Source organism: Hippocampus guttulatus, chromosome 19 (assembly GCF_054856545.1).
Source record: "Hippocampus guttulatus isolate MCC_2025c chromosome 19, RoL_Hgut_1.0, whole genome shotgun sequence".
NCBI lineage: Eukaryota > Metazoa > Chordata > Actinopteri > Syngnathiformes > Syngnathidae > Hippocampus > Hippocampus guttulatus.
The window spans coordinates 9,725,327-9,736,904 of record NC_141279.1 but is presented as its reverse complement, the minus strand read 5'-3'; the positions used below and the strand labels follow the sequence as shown (position 1 = coordinate 9,736,904).

Genomic DNA, 11,578 nt, shown 5'->3' with positions numbered 1-11,578 from the left:
GGTTGTGGATGGCCATATATGTATATAGAAGCAGTTTGTAATTGATGCGATGTTGAACAGGGAGCCAGTGAAGCTGTTGGAGAACGGGGGTGATGTGCTGCTGAGAAGATGTTTTTGTGATGATGCGAGCAGAGGCGTTTTGGACCAGCTGGATTTTATGAAGGGACTTTTGAGGTAGGCCGAAGAGGAGAGCGTTGCAGTAATCAAGGCGGGATGTGACAAGACTGTGGACAAGAATAGCAGTGGTGCGGGGGGTGAGGGAAGGGCGAAGTCTGGTAATATTGCGGAGGTGGAAATAAGCAGTGCGGGTGATGGTGTTGATATGCGAGTGGAAGGTGAGCATGCTATCCAGGATGACACCCAGACTCTTAACCTGGGGGGAGGGGGACACTAGGGAGCTGTCAATGTTGAAGGAAAAACTGTTTACTTTGGATAAAGTGGATTTGGTGCCAAGAAGGAGGACTTCAGTTTTATTAGTATTTAATTTAAGAAAGTTTGTTGTGAACCATGTTTTGAGTTCGGAGAGGCAAGAGGTGAGGGAGGGGGGTGGGAGTATGGAGTTTGGCTTGCAGGAGAGGTAGAGCTGGGTGTCATCAGCAAAGCAGTGAAAGTGGATATTAAATTTGCGGAGGATATGGCCAAGAGGCAGGAGGTAGATGATGAAGAGAAGGGGACCTAGGACAGATCCCTGTGGTACACCTGTGGTGACTGGGGAGGGCTTTGAGGTGAAGGATTTGAGCTGGACAAACTGAGTGCGGCCAGTGAGGTAGGAGTGGAACCAACTGAGGGGAGTGTGGGAGAGACAAATGGAGGAGAGTCTATTGAGGAGGATAGGGTGAGAGATTGTGTCAAAGGCAGCGCTCAAGTCTAAGAGGATGAGGATGGATACTAAACCGGAATCAGATGCTATGAGGAGATCATTCACAATACGGATTAGGGCAAAATACGGATTTTTATCAGATTGTAGTGAGAAAATGTTGAAGAGAGAAGCTGGTGGATTTTCGGTTAGCACAAACAACACATTTTCCACAAATTATTCTTCCAGGTGACAGAATAAAGTTCCCCGTTTTTTTAATTCATTTTTTTTAACAGTGTCAAAGGTGACTAAGGTCGAGAAAGCCCAATAGTAGTTTCTCATGCCGGGAGTAAAAGGAAAACATCAGACAAATAAATTCTCAAGTACAGATACTTTCTATTTACGTACAATAACAGCGTTGTTATTGTACACACAACAACAGTAAAGATCATTTACAAAGGACATACAAACTAGCCAAAATGTACTTTTTATCATGTTAAACATTTATGAGCGTTTGAGGCTTCCATAATGGGTCATCAGTCCTGACAATAATGAAGTTTATATCTGTTTTATTGTGATGACTTTGCTGCTGCCCCTTCATCTCTGTGTGAGACGTTTTCTGACTCATCATTCTTTTTTTCCATCTCCCGCTTCATCATCGTTGTTGTCGTCATCATCATCATCGTCGTCATCATCAACATCATCATCATCATCATCCTCTGATGTGTCAGTGCCCTCGCTAAAATCCTCATCGGGTTCCCTAAAGATAGAAAAATAAAAAAATAAAATGCAAAGCAGAGAGCACAAAACTGTTCCTGTATACTCTAAACTGTAGCAGTGATTCCTAACCATCAGTGTGCGAGAACTGATACTCCTACTTCTCTGGTTTGAAAATTACTGAATTCACTACAGACAATGCACTTCATTCATCCATCTAGGCCGGCGATGTACGGACAGGCAAAACATTGAAATGATCTTCCACTCGATGGCAGAAGGTACAATTGACCTGTACGCATTATTATTGAAGTACTTCCACGTTTGGTGACATTTTTCTGTTGGTTGGTGTGCCGTAAGATTTTTTATTTTTATTTTTTTTAATGGGTGCCTGCGTTTCATAATTGTTGCGTGTCACTGTACCAAAGGATCATGTTCATTCATGAGCAAATGGCATCATTTTAAAATTGGATTAAGAGTCTTGGCCTCTAATGAGAGCATTTATCAACGTAAATATAATTAAAAGATGCCCCCAAATGAAATACAAGAGGCTCACCAGTGACGTCTGTTGAGATTCATACATTCCACTCCTGAGTTGACATCAAACGGATCTGCAAACAAGAGGCTGAATTTAAAACCAAGGTTCCCACAATAACAAAAGCGTGGATGTGAAAAGCAGCTTTGTTGATAAATATGTCATGTTCTTTTGGTGTTGTTTGAATGAAAAAAAAAAGACTAGATTAATCTCAACTGTAATTCTCTTTGGGTTATGTTTAATTTGACTGTAAACTTCAAAAGGGAGAGGCAGTAAACAGCTTGAAGCCAGTTTTTTGAAGCAATTTTTCACCATCCGCCAAACTGCTGCCTGTCGTGAAAATTCAACCAGGGTGCACTGAAAATTCTAAGGCGAGCAAATGATTACAAAGACATCAAACCCCACACATAAATAAAGCCCACATTGCAAATTCAATCCCCTGCCACTTTTTTTTTTTTATACCAATTTCCTCCTCCTCTGGTTTCGTGGTGAGAAAGTCCTTTTCGACAGTGAGCAGCTCTTCCTCTGACTGGCAGGCAGCATAGCGCTTCAGCAGAACTTTATTGAGCTCCAGGAACACAGTCCCCCATTTGAATTTCTTCAACAAGAGCGCGGCCAGTTCCTCGAAACCTGGCGACATTAAAACGGGATGTGTCGATTTTGAGTCACTCTGAAAATGCGACACAAAGGTTGCACACAAGCCTTACCCACGATACAAAAAGTGGCAGCAAAAGCCTCAACACAAGATAATTTGCAAGGCTTGCCGTAGTTGACCGGATTGGCAGCGACGAGGTAAGGCAGCAGGCGCGGATGACTTCCGACCATCTTATTGAAGGGCGTCTCTTCCAGCTTGGCCCAAGAGCAATCAATCACCGCCAGCCCATTCTGGGCCACGATCTCCCTGTGAATGAAAAGAAACATTTGATTCATTTCATAATTCAAAACAAAGTATACTCTAGTGCGCTGTGAACAATGCCAGGACGACACATGGCATACCTGTCAGCTGGTGTCACATACTTTGTACCCATGGGACTCAAAATGAGTCCGTTAAACCTCTGATTGAGGCGCAGGTTGCGTACAAACCCCTTGCGGACCAGCTTTCGGCCTGTGCAACGTTTGGGGTCACAATGGCCCAGCTCCCACATGGCAAGAGGACAAGGTAGCTTCACTTGAGGGCTCTCTGCTCCTTCCTCCTCTCTGTGAAGACTTGCTGTTAGAGAAAAAACAGAATATAATGGAAGATTATTGACAGATATCGTTAGTTAAGATATTCTATTCTTATGCAACTAGAAGCCCGCCCCCCTTCAAAAAATGTAATGCACACAATGTAAAACGGTTTGTCATGTATGTTTACCTTCAACTGCAGAGTGCATTTCTTCTGTAAAAGCCTCTAAAGTTTTCCCTTTCACTTTGTGTCGTTTGTCTTTTCCCTTGTTGTCAGGGCGCACAAACTTGCTCTGTTTCTTCCGTCCCATTTTACTCACAAGACATATATTCTAACCCCGTGTCATTTGCTCTAGCAGTTGCTGTTATAGTCGATAACAAAATCTGTCAAACCCACACAAGCTTCCTGTTAGCTAGAAACCATTAGCATTAGCCCGGACACATTCGTTACACGTGAACGTTAACCCCAGAATGTTCACATTTGCAAGTAAGTAAAATACATCAAAAAAAACTCTGATCTTCACAACTTTTTAAGCATATCGCAAACTGGAACGTAGTTGTTTTTCTTTTTGTCTCCTCTAAATAAAACGCGACGTGCGTGTCCCAAGTAAACTGCGCATGCGCATATTCTGTTATTGTCACGTGACGATCTCACCAGGAAACCCTTCTCATGTCATCAGACGTGAGAGATGCCGAAGAAAACATATTACAATTAAAATTCGAAATGTATTGCTTGTTAAGTGTAACATATCACTTATTACTCGCCTTTACTGTGGACCTGTCCCTCTTGGGTGAGTAATTGGAGTGTAATTTAATTTGATTATCGCTACAATGACATCGACAGAGACAATGCACATCATTCAGCCATGGGGAAGATGAACGTTTCTGTCTTTTGATTTCGCTTTCCACAGCAACCTATGGAATCGCCGGTAAAATGAAGATAGTCGAGGCGCCGAATACCTTTGGGTTCGTCAAAAACAAAAAATAATTGTTTTTTTCCCCCACTGCTTCCCATCCGGTGTTCTGAAAACAACTGGAATGCCATCATTCCATTCCAGCTCCCCTAAAACCATGTTTGCTAGTTTTTTGTTTGTTTGTTAGCACAACCCATTAATTGGCCATTTTAATACACGTTAACATAGCACGGTAGGTTAATTGGACCTCCTGCCACGGAGGAAAACATTTGCATGTAACGCCTCCACACTATACATCACTGGCATAGACAGATGAACATCCATCAATCCATTTTTTTTACACCCCATCCTTGAGCTAATTAGTGAATGTTTCCCTCCTAAGGGTGAACAACAATTTTCTGTCTCAAGGAAGCAGACTGCAGGCTAAAGTGCTTCCATCGCCAGTGTCTGGTAACTTCAATGTCATTTTATGCGACATTTCATTCCATCTTGAATGTTGGTCCAAAAAAATGTTTTGTTGAACATCGTATCTCCACAAGGACCTTCACACCTTTTTCATTTGGCTGGAAGATGTTTCAGTCTCACACAATCAGTGTAAGTACTGTACAGTACTACCCAGAATCTTTGTCACAACCAAAAGAACACTTGGCGGATTCGCGTACATCTTCTTGCAACTGTATATCATCCTCTCAGGTATAGATACGAGCTGTGTCCATTTCATAACATCACCCAACATGAACAGTCATTCCGATGGAACGCTTACAGCGGGATCCTGGGGTAAGACGCCTCCAGCTACCATTTGTGGTCGTTCAGCAGTGAGCGCAAGGGATGATATGTTCTCCTTCCAGGATCTGGCACGAGTGGGAGATGGCAAACAACACTTTTACAGGCATGTGGATGAGAGACGGCGACACTTGTGGCACCAGAAACAGAGAAGCAAAGGTGAGCGGGGTCAAAATTACTCCTCAAAGGTTTCGGGATGAACCGAAAGTGCACTAGATCTTTTACACCGGGAGCCTAATTGGACCTCTCAACTTTTTCTCTGAAGGTGCTTCTTGCCTGCAGCAGCCAAACCAAACTTGCTCAAGTCTCAGAGCCGAGCACTTGCGTGTACTCGCTAATTTTTGAGACGCCACTTGTTTGCCACCCGCATTCTCTTTTAGGTAAGACCAGTTGACGTTGTCATTCGACTTTAATATATAAGCGGAATTAATTCTTTAATTGGATGATAAGTGAAAGGAAGAAAAAGATTTTTGCTGTGTTTTAAGTGTACCCAACACTAAATGAGAAGCTGCAGAAGGAATGGGATGAAGCCGAACAGGCTCGCTATGAAGGCCTTGTCACTGAGCAAGTAAGTTACGGAATTTATAAAAAAAAAAGTCACGAATCGCATAGGAAAGCTACAGAATTGTTCCTTGATGATGCAAATCTGAACGCTTCTTTTGTCCCTTGCAGGGATACAACAATCTGGTGAGGGATGTGTTTGAGGATGCCGGCCTTTTAAAAAGTCAAAATGCGGCCAGGAAGCCGCCCCGGGTCGAAGCTGAAGTGGAAACGCACAACTCTTTACAGAAATGTAATGAGGTATGGAAATGGCCAAGACAACAGGAAGCGAGACTTGGCGACGTCTCCTCATCCTTGACCGCTCAGCACGGATGAGAAGAGGGGCCTTTTACCTTTTGCAGGACTTCCACAAGCAGCGAGAAGAGATTGCGAGACTGCGAGCCCTGCTCACTCATCACAATATCGCCTTCGATGCACAACCAGGTTAGACGTGCCCCCAAAAACAGTTTGCGAGTGTACAAAACGTGCATTTCATGTGTCGCTTGGCGTGACAGATGAGACAAAAGGTGCCAAGACGACGGCGGAGGCACAGCAGTTGCGTGGCGACGTTGGCCTTTTGGAGCTCGCTAAGCAGGACGCGGCGTGAGAAACGGGACGGATTGGCGTGCATGCCATCCGCATGAACGTAAGATGGGGGCGGCGACGTGCTTAAACGGGACTCTGCGGAGATGACGCCGACCTGAAATGGGAGACTGAAAACTTTTAAATGGGAGTTGTTTTTCTTTTTAATGTCTTATTGTTACGGAAAAATACTTCCCAAGATGTCCTGGATGAATACGTTGAAATGGTTTGAATCACTTTAGAAATGTGCAAGGAGGACTTTTAGAAATAGCTTGGTGGGAATGACAAAATGGAATATTTAATCGTGTCAGATGCTGTTCGCCATTCACGCCGAGTGCAGCATCTTGCTTTTTGGAAATAAAATACTGGAAAAACAACAACGGAGTCCGCACATTTCACAAACAAATATCCTGAGAAACTTTTGAGAATTGTTGCCTAAAAATGGGGCTACTTTCATATTAAAAAAAAAAAAAAAAAAGTACTCCTGTAGTTTTCTAAATGAGGTCAAATGCCATCATGGAATTGTAAGGTCTTGACAGAGTCCCTCCTTCTGGACGTCATGATCATAAAATGAAAAGAAGTCCAAGCCTGAGATCAGGAAAGCATCTGGATGACTTCTTTGGCTCTGTGCGCCCTCTTCTGGACATTTCCGTCATCAGGCGCTTGCCCCGATTCTTGGACCAGGACGAGGGCCTTCTGAACTGTGATGTCTCTCGACCCCCCGCGGAGGCCCTCCAGGTACTGCAGCAGCACAGAGAACTTCTCATCTTGAATCTGTCGGCAAATTGTCACAAGATTGACCGACTGAACAAACAAAGGAAAGCAACATTTCCCTTGTTGCATTTTCGTTCGACTGATTGCAAAATAAATGCAACGCAAAGTAGCAAAAACTCTCTTCATCCGCGAACAACCCAGGTTAAACTTAGCAGATCTTCAGATTTCTTTTCATTTTTTTTTTTTTTTTTTTTAAAGTAGTAACATGTTCAAACCAAATTCGGGTGCAGTCATGCGAGAACACGTGTGTCGCGCTTACCTGTTCGGAATCAAACATGTTTTGCAGTAACCACTTCTGCCGCGTCTTCTGAAACTTCCACGCCGCGCGATTGTCAGCCCAGCTGAAAAGGCAAAACCGCCGTTACAAACTGAACAAAATCTGTTTCTATCCACTACACTGTATTATTATTTTTTTTTTTAGGTTCCAGTGTGCACCAATAACACAAATGGATGACGCCAATGTTACTCTTGCCCAGCCTGAGCTTTGGGCCAACTACAAGATTTGATATTCTCAACACACGATCTGAAGCGCTTTCTCCTCACCAAGTGAGGTAATCCAAGGCCAGCCGGGACGCGGTGGGCCCGGACTCTTTGTTTCGGGGTGGGATGATCCCCTCGGCTTTCATCTTCTTCTTCAGGATCTTTTTCATCTTCCTCTCCCGGACCCGCCTTTCCTCCGGGCTCAAGTCCTCCTCCCCCGCGGGAGCCTCGGCAGGATCTGAAATCTGTCGCGCCGAAGCACAACAAGGGAGGATTCGTAAATAGGACCAGGAGAGCCAATGCGGTGCGGCATTGACGCTAACATTCAAATGTTTGGGGGTAACCTGCATGCAATTTCATATTTTCCGTGAAAACATGAGGGGGTAGACTTTTCATATCAACAGAATCGAATGTATACATTCACTTCAAACTTTTCTTTCAAAAAGGACAATTGCAAGTGACCCCAAACGTTTGAATGGCATTGTATACAAAATGACAAAACGTCAATCCTGCCAATATTCTGCATGGCTGGCAGTTTCCTGAATTGTAATTCTACAAAGTGCAACGTGTTGAGCCACATAGAAGCTAAGTTTTAGAGCAAACAAAACAAAACCCCAAAACCTTCCTGTTGCAGGTTGACGGGGGCTTCCTGTATTTCCGGCAGCGCAGACATTTTGAAGTGTGCCATCTATATTTGTGCTAAATGTTTTTTTTAGATGACAGTTGAGTCTCATTTTTCAATTTTGTGTGAAAAAAAAAATGGAGCAGCAAAAAATAAAAAATTACACTCACACGTCACCACAGCCTTCTCAAAAAAACTCAAATTTATTCTCAGGGGAGGCGAAACAAGGGAGCCACTATGCGCTCTGACTTAACGGTTCTCAGTCTGCAAGGTGGAGGAGGAGAAGGAAAAAAGAAAACGGGGAGGGGCGGAAAATGTTCTGATCACATGGCCACGAAGTCACTCCGAAAGTATGCTGGCGAGATGTTGCCCGCAAGAATAGAACAATCTTTCCTCGTGAGCGCTTGTGTCCCCGCGAGGAGCATCATCATCATCTTTTTTTTTTTTGGTGAGTCCACCTGGCTCACACTCAAGCGGCAGCAGCGGGCCAGCCGGGAGACACAAACGGGAGACGAGTGAGTGACGACACCACCACCACCCCAAAAAAAAATGGTAAGTGGAAACATGTGTTGCAGCTGAACAGACTGTTTCTCGACGCAGGGCAAAGCGACAGATGCGACGAAATAAAAAGCAGAGCTTTTTATTTTCTTGACCGCTGTTGCTGCGGCGACGCGCTGTTTGCACCCCAATGACAGAGTTTGTCTCAACATTCATGAAAACATTGCACTCACATCATCCATTTATTAGTCCCAGTGTGGGACTAATAAAGGATATCTTATCTTATCCATCCATTTGTTTTTGTAACCCGCATATGGAGCAGTTCAAGACTTGGGGGCGGGGGTGCATATGCTAAACCTAACAGGAAGTTTTGACTTCCTCTCAAAATGAGCCTAATTTCCAACCTTGTACAGAGACCAAATTTTTTTGACATCGGCAAACACATTTAATCTGATGTAGTTCAATCTACGGGTGGTTCATCTGAAGATGCTGAGAGGAAATTCATCGAAAGTATTTCATTTCACCAAACGCTGCTGTTAATAAAAGAAAAAATAAATAAAGTTTCCCTTTTGAACTTAGTTATGCCGAGAAGAAAAAAAACTGGCCATTTTTAAAGGATGTAAAATAGTCAAATATTCTGCCTTCTTGCTCTTGTCTTTATGATTTTAAGCATGAAGGCCTCACAAAAAAGTCATTATTTTTTGATTTTTTTCCCTTGTAATTCATTGGTCGATTAATTAGCTATTGGCATATTTTCATTCCGCCCAATATGGGAATCGGCCGATAAAAAAATCAAATAGTAATTAATTAAGACCTAATTTGAATGTTTAGTAATGATGGTGGTTTTTGGACAGGATTTTATTTTTTAGGTTGTAATCGAGCACCGGCTCTACTCTTTTCCAGTCCAGTGAGGGCACGACGCAAATGCTTCCCAACAGCTCGGCTGCGCTCGTCAACGCCTCAACGCCCCCGCCGACCGCCACGGCGGAGCAGATTGCGGCCGCCGACCTCATCTCCTCGGCCAACCGTGTTTACTCCTTGTTGGCCGCCGCGGCCTTGGCGGCCGGCTGCTTCCTGTTCTACGCCTTTGCGCGCAGCTACCGGGCGCATCGCCGCCTGGCCTGGCTGGACCGCCTGCTCTGGGCCTTCTGCGGCCTTCAGCTGCTGCTCCTCCTCTTCTCCTTCTACAACGTGGCGCACCGTCCCCGCAGCCTGAGGACGGCGGCGTTGGGCTGCGCCGCGCTTTCCTTCGCCATCAACGCCGCGTCTCTCGGCGGCCTGCTGGTCTTAGCGCTGATGGCTTACGTCCTGACCTTCGACCCGTCGTCCGACTATCTCATGAAGAGGCCCGGCGTCTGCGCGGCACTGGTGGCCCTCACGTCGGCTTTCGTTTCTCTTCTATTAGCCGGCGTCCGAGGACCGGGGGAGGCTCTCTACCGGGAGACGGACTGTTCCGTGGATCCGATCGACGCTGGAGTTTCGTACGCCGTCGCAAAGCTGTGCCTGACTTTCCTGATCCCTTACGCGCTCCAACTGACGCTAGTCATATGCGGCTGCGTGCGGCAACGCAAATCCAATTGGAGGTTTGTCTCGAGCTCGGACAAGGGTCCGGCGTTCTTGGCGGTGAGCGCGACGCTGCTGTTCTGTCACCTCCTTTACACGACGGTGCTGGTGAGGGCGGCGCGGCTGCGGGCGCGGGGCGAGCTGAGCCACCGAGAGCGGGCGTTGGCGAGCGTGGCCGAGCTGGTTTTCTTCGCGGGGAGCGGGACCAGCCTGGTGCTCGTGCCCCTCACGCACCGGCCCAGTCGAGAGAGGCTTTGCGGGCTGTTCGGGCGGCTGGCCGACTGCTGCCCGCGCGTGGCGCACCCTCAGCCCAACAGAAACATCATCACGCCACACATCGAGATCGCAGACACCCTGCAGGACATCGAGTCGTAGCGCTCCGAAACACGGTCGTCCGTGATGCCGAATGCGCCCACGACTCTTTTTTTTGTCTCCCCGCCCCCAGTTGCTGAATGGCACAAAACAAATACCGGTATGTATTCAATCCGTGATCGGCTTGTGCTCACAAGGTTCGCGGGCGTGCTGGAGTTTATGCCGGCTGTCTTCGGGCAGAAGGCGGGGTACACCCTGAACTAGTTGCCAACCAATCGCAGGGCACGCGTAGACAAATATTAAACATGTCAAACCTGAATCTCCATTGTCGTCTCTGTTTGCTCTTTTGTTCGTTTCTTTTTGTGCTTCTTGACTTTGGTCTTTTTTCCTTCCTCCACCGCGAGGTCAGCGTCTGGGATTTGGACTGGAGCCTCCTGGACAAAGAACAAAAAGAATGAATATAAGTAGGGCAGGGCGGTGTGTAGTAAAATTAACATTGCTGATTGTTTTTTGTTATTTTTTTAGAAGTCGACCGCTTACCTCAATTTTTAACTTCTTCCTCTTGCTTTCTTTGGTTTGCTCCACACAAACCTCATCGCCAATTGGATGCAGCTTCTTCCTCTTTTGAGGCTTCTGTTGTGATTTGTCTTTGGCCATTAAACTTCCGAAATCCTGCAACAAACACAACACTTTGTATTTATTTTAGTTCGTGACTGTATAACAGTTTTTCCAAAAAACACACGGCACCGGACTGAAAATAAGGACCTCAGAGGACAATACTGTAGATATAGTAACCGAATAAACGCCATTTCTGTTCATGTATTCTGATAAAATGTTCTTTACTTACGCAGTAAAACGCGATCCAAGTCAGACCAGCACACGCTGACTAGCATGCAGCACACGCTGACTAGCATGCAGCACAACGCGGATGTGACGTCACGTTGCACTGCAGAAACATGAATGAATGAAATTACGGTCCTGTGATTGGGCGATATTTGCGAGACGTTCAAGTACTACACAAGACTATGTGAGAATGCAAATCCCGTTCGGATACCGTGCTTCTCTGAAATATTTTGTAATAAAACACACATATTTCACGTCATACTTTCCAAGCGACACATCCATAAGAACAACATCTCGAATATTATGACGATTGTTTCCCCAAAGATGGTATAAAAACAGAGGCTAAAGCGCACCATACAAAATGAAGAAAAATCGAATGTTTTCAACCCATAGGGGGTTTTACAATTAGAAGAAAAATAAAAGGAAAATTCCTGCGTTTATGTACCATTGTATGATTC

General features: G+C 45.3%; 4 protein-coding genes across 7 annotated transcripts; 2 read left to right on the top strand and 2 right to left on the bottom strand.

Annotated features, from left to right (window-relative positions):
* Positions 1 to 1,054: 1,054 nt before the first annotated feature.
* tsr3 (TSR3 ribosome maturation factor) lies at positions 1,055 to 3,854 on the bottom strand. 3 transcript variants are annotated; one of them, XM_086138598.1, is made up of 7 exons: positions 3,400 to 3,854; positions 3,042 to 3,255; positions 2,753 to 2,946; positions 2,508 to 2,675; positions 2,067 to 2,121; positions 1,472 to 1,556; positions 1,055 to 1,434 (listed from the first exon to the last, which is right to left on the bottom strand). In XM_086138598.1, the coding sequence occupies exons 1-7, from the start codon at positions 3,518 to 3,520 to the stop codon at positions 1,366 to 1,368; spliced, it is 906 nt and encodes a 301-aa protein (XP_085994724.1). In that variant the 5' UTR covers positions 3,521 to 3,854; the 3' UTR covers positions 1,055 to 1,365. The 3 variants fall into 3 exon arrangements, with proteins under 3 accessions (XP_085994724.1, XP_085994723.1, XP_085994722.1); XM_086138597.1 differs by having other exon boundaries at positions 1,055 to 1,556; positions 2,810 to 2,946; positions 3,400 to 3,851; XM_086138596.1 differs by having other exon boundaries at positions 1,055 to 1,556; positions 3,400 to 3,850.
* gnptg (N-acetylglucosamine-1-phosphate transferase subunit gamma) lies at positions 3,845 to 6,208 on the top strand. The gene is made up of 11 exons (XM_086138594.1): positions 3,845 to 4,000; positions 4,121 to 4,175; positions 4,506 to 4,573; positions 4,663 to 4,717; positions 4,817 to 4,900; positions 4,972 to 5,065; positions 5,172 to 5,286; positions 5,392 to 5,474; positions 5,579 to 5,707; positions 5,809 to 5,890; positions 5,962 to 6,208. The coding sequence occupies exons 1-11, from the start codon at positions 3,880 to 3,882 to the stop codon at positions 6,051 to 6,053; spliced, it is 978 nt and encodes a 325-aa protein (XP_085994720.1). The 5' UTR covers positions 3,845 to 3,879; the 3' UTR covers positions 6,054 to 6,208.
* Positions 6,209 to 6,300: 92 nt separating this feature from the next.
* chlsn (cholesin) lies at positions 6,301 to 11,262 on the bottom strand. Its single transcript, XM_086138599.1, has 6 exons — positions 11,125 to 11,262; positions 10,818 to 10,949; positions 10,592 to 10,711; positions 7,346 to 7,527; positions 7,062 to 7,143; positions 6,301 to 6,802 (listed from the first exon to the last, which is right to left on the bottom strand). The coding sequence occupies exons 2-6, from the start codon at positions 10,932 to 10,934 to the stop codon at positions 6,623 to 6,625; spliced, it is 681 nt and encodes a 226-aa protein (XP_085994725.1). The 5' UTR covers positions 10,935 to 10,949; positions 11,125 to 11,262; the 3' UTR covers positions 6,301 to 6,622.
* Positions 8,249 to 10,596, top strand: LOC147190205 (uncharacterized). Of its 2 annotated transcripts, none has more exons than XM_086138592.1 (2): positions 8,249 to 8,456; positions 9,306 to 10,596. In XM_086138592.1, the coding sequence occupies exons 1-2, from the start codon at positions 8,454 to 8,456 to the stop codon at positions 10,338 to 10,340; spliced, it is 1,038 nt and encodes a 345-aa protein (XP_085994718.1). In that variant the 5' UTR covers positions 8,249 to 8,453; the 3' UTR covers positions 10,341 to 10,596. The 2 variants fall into 2 exon arrangements, with proteins under 2 accessions (XP_085994718.1, XP_085994719.1); XM_086138593.1 differs by having other exon boundaries at positions 9,257 to 10,596.
* Positions 11,263 to 11,578: the final 316 nt, after the last annotated feature.

What these genes read in the sequence shown, in the direction of transcription:
- tsr3 (XM_086138598.1), bottom strand. Translation starts at nt 3,520, where the DNA reads ATGGGACGGAAGAAACAGAGCAAGTTTGTGCGCCCTGACAACAAGGGA. An exon ending in AATGCACTCTGCAGTTGAAG is followed by an intron (nt 3,256 to 3,399) that starts GTAAACATACAT and finishes TTTCTCTAACAG; the next exon opens with CAAGTCTTCACAGAGAGGAG. An exon ending in AATCTCAACAGACGTCACTG is followed by an intron (nt 1,557 to 2,066) that starts GTGAGCCTCTTG and finishes TTCTATCTTTAG; the next exon opens with GGAACCCGATGAGGATTTTA.
- gnptg (XM_086138594.1), top strand. Translation starts at nt 3,880, where the DNA reads ATGTCATCAGACGTGAGAGATGCCGAAGAAAACATATTACAATTAAAA. An exon ending in GCTTCCATCGCCAGTGTCTG is followed by an intron (nt 4,574 to 4,662) that starts GTAACTTCAATG and finishes TATCTCCACAAG; the next exon opens with GACCTTCACACCTTTTTCAT. An exon ending in CCACCCGCATTCTCTTTTAG is followed by an intron (nt 5,287 to 5,391) that starts GTAAGACCAGTT and finishes CTGTGTTTTAAG; the next exon opens with TGTACCCAACACTAAATGAG.
- chlsn (XM_086138599.1), bottom strand. Translation starts at nt 10,934, where the DNA reads ATGGCCAAAGACAAATCACAACAGAAGCCTCAAAAGAGGAAGAAGCTG. An exon ending in GGAAGAAGTTAAAAATTGAG is followed by an intron (nt 10,712 to 10,817) that starts GTAAGCGGTCGA and finishes TTCTTTGTCCAG; the next exon opens with GAGGCTCCAGTCCAAATCCC. An exon ending in AGACGACAATGGAGATTCAG is followed by an intron (nt 7,528 to 10,591) that starts GTTTGACATGTT and finishes TCGGCGCGACAG; the next exon opens with ATTTCAGATCCTGCCGAGGC.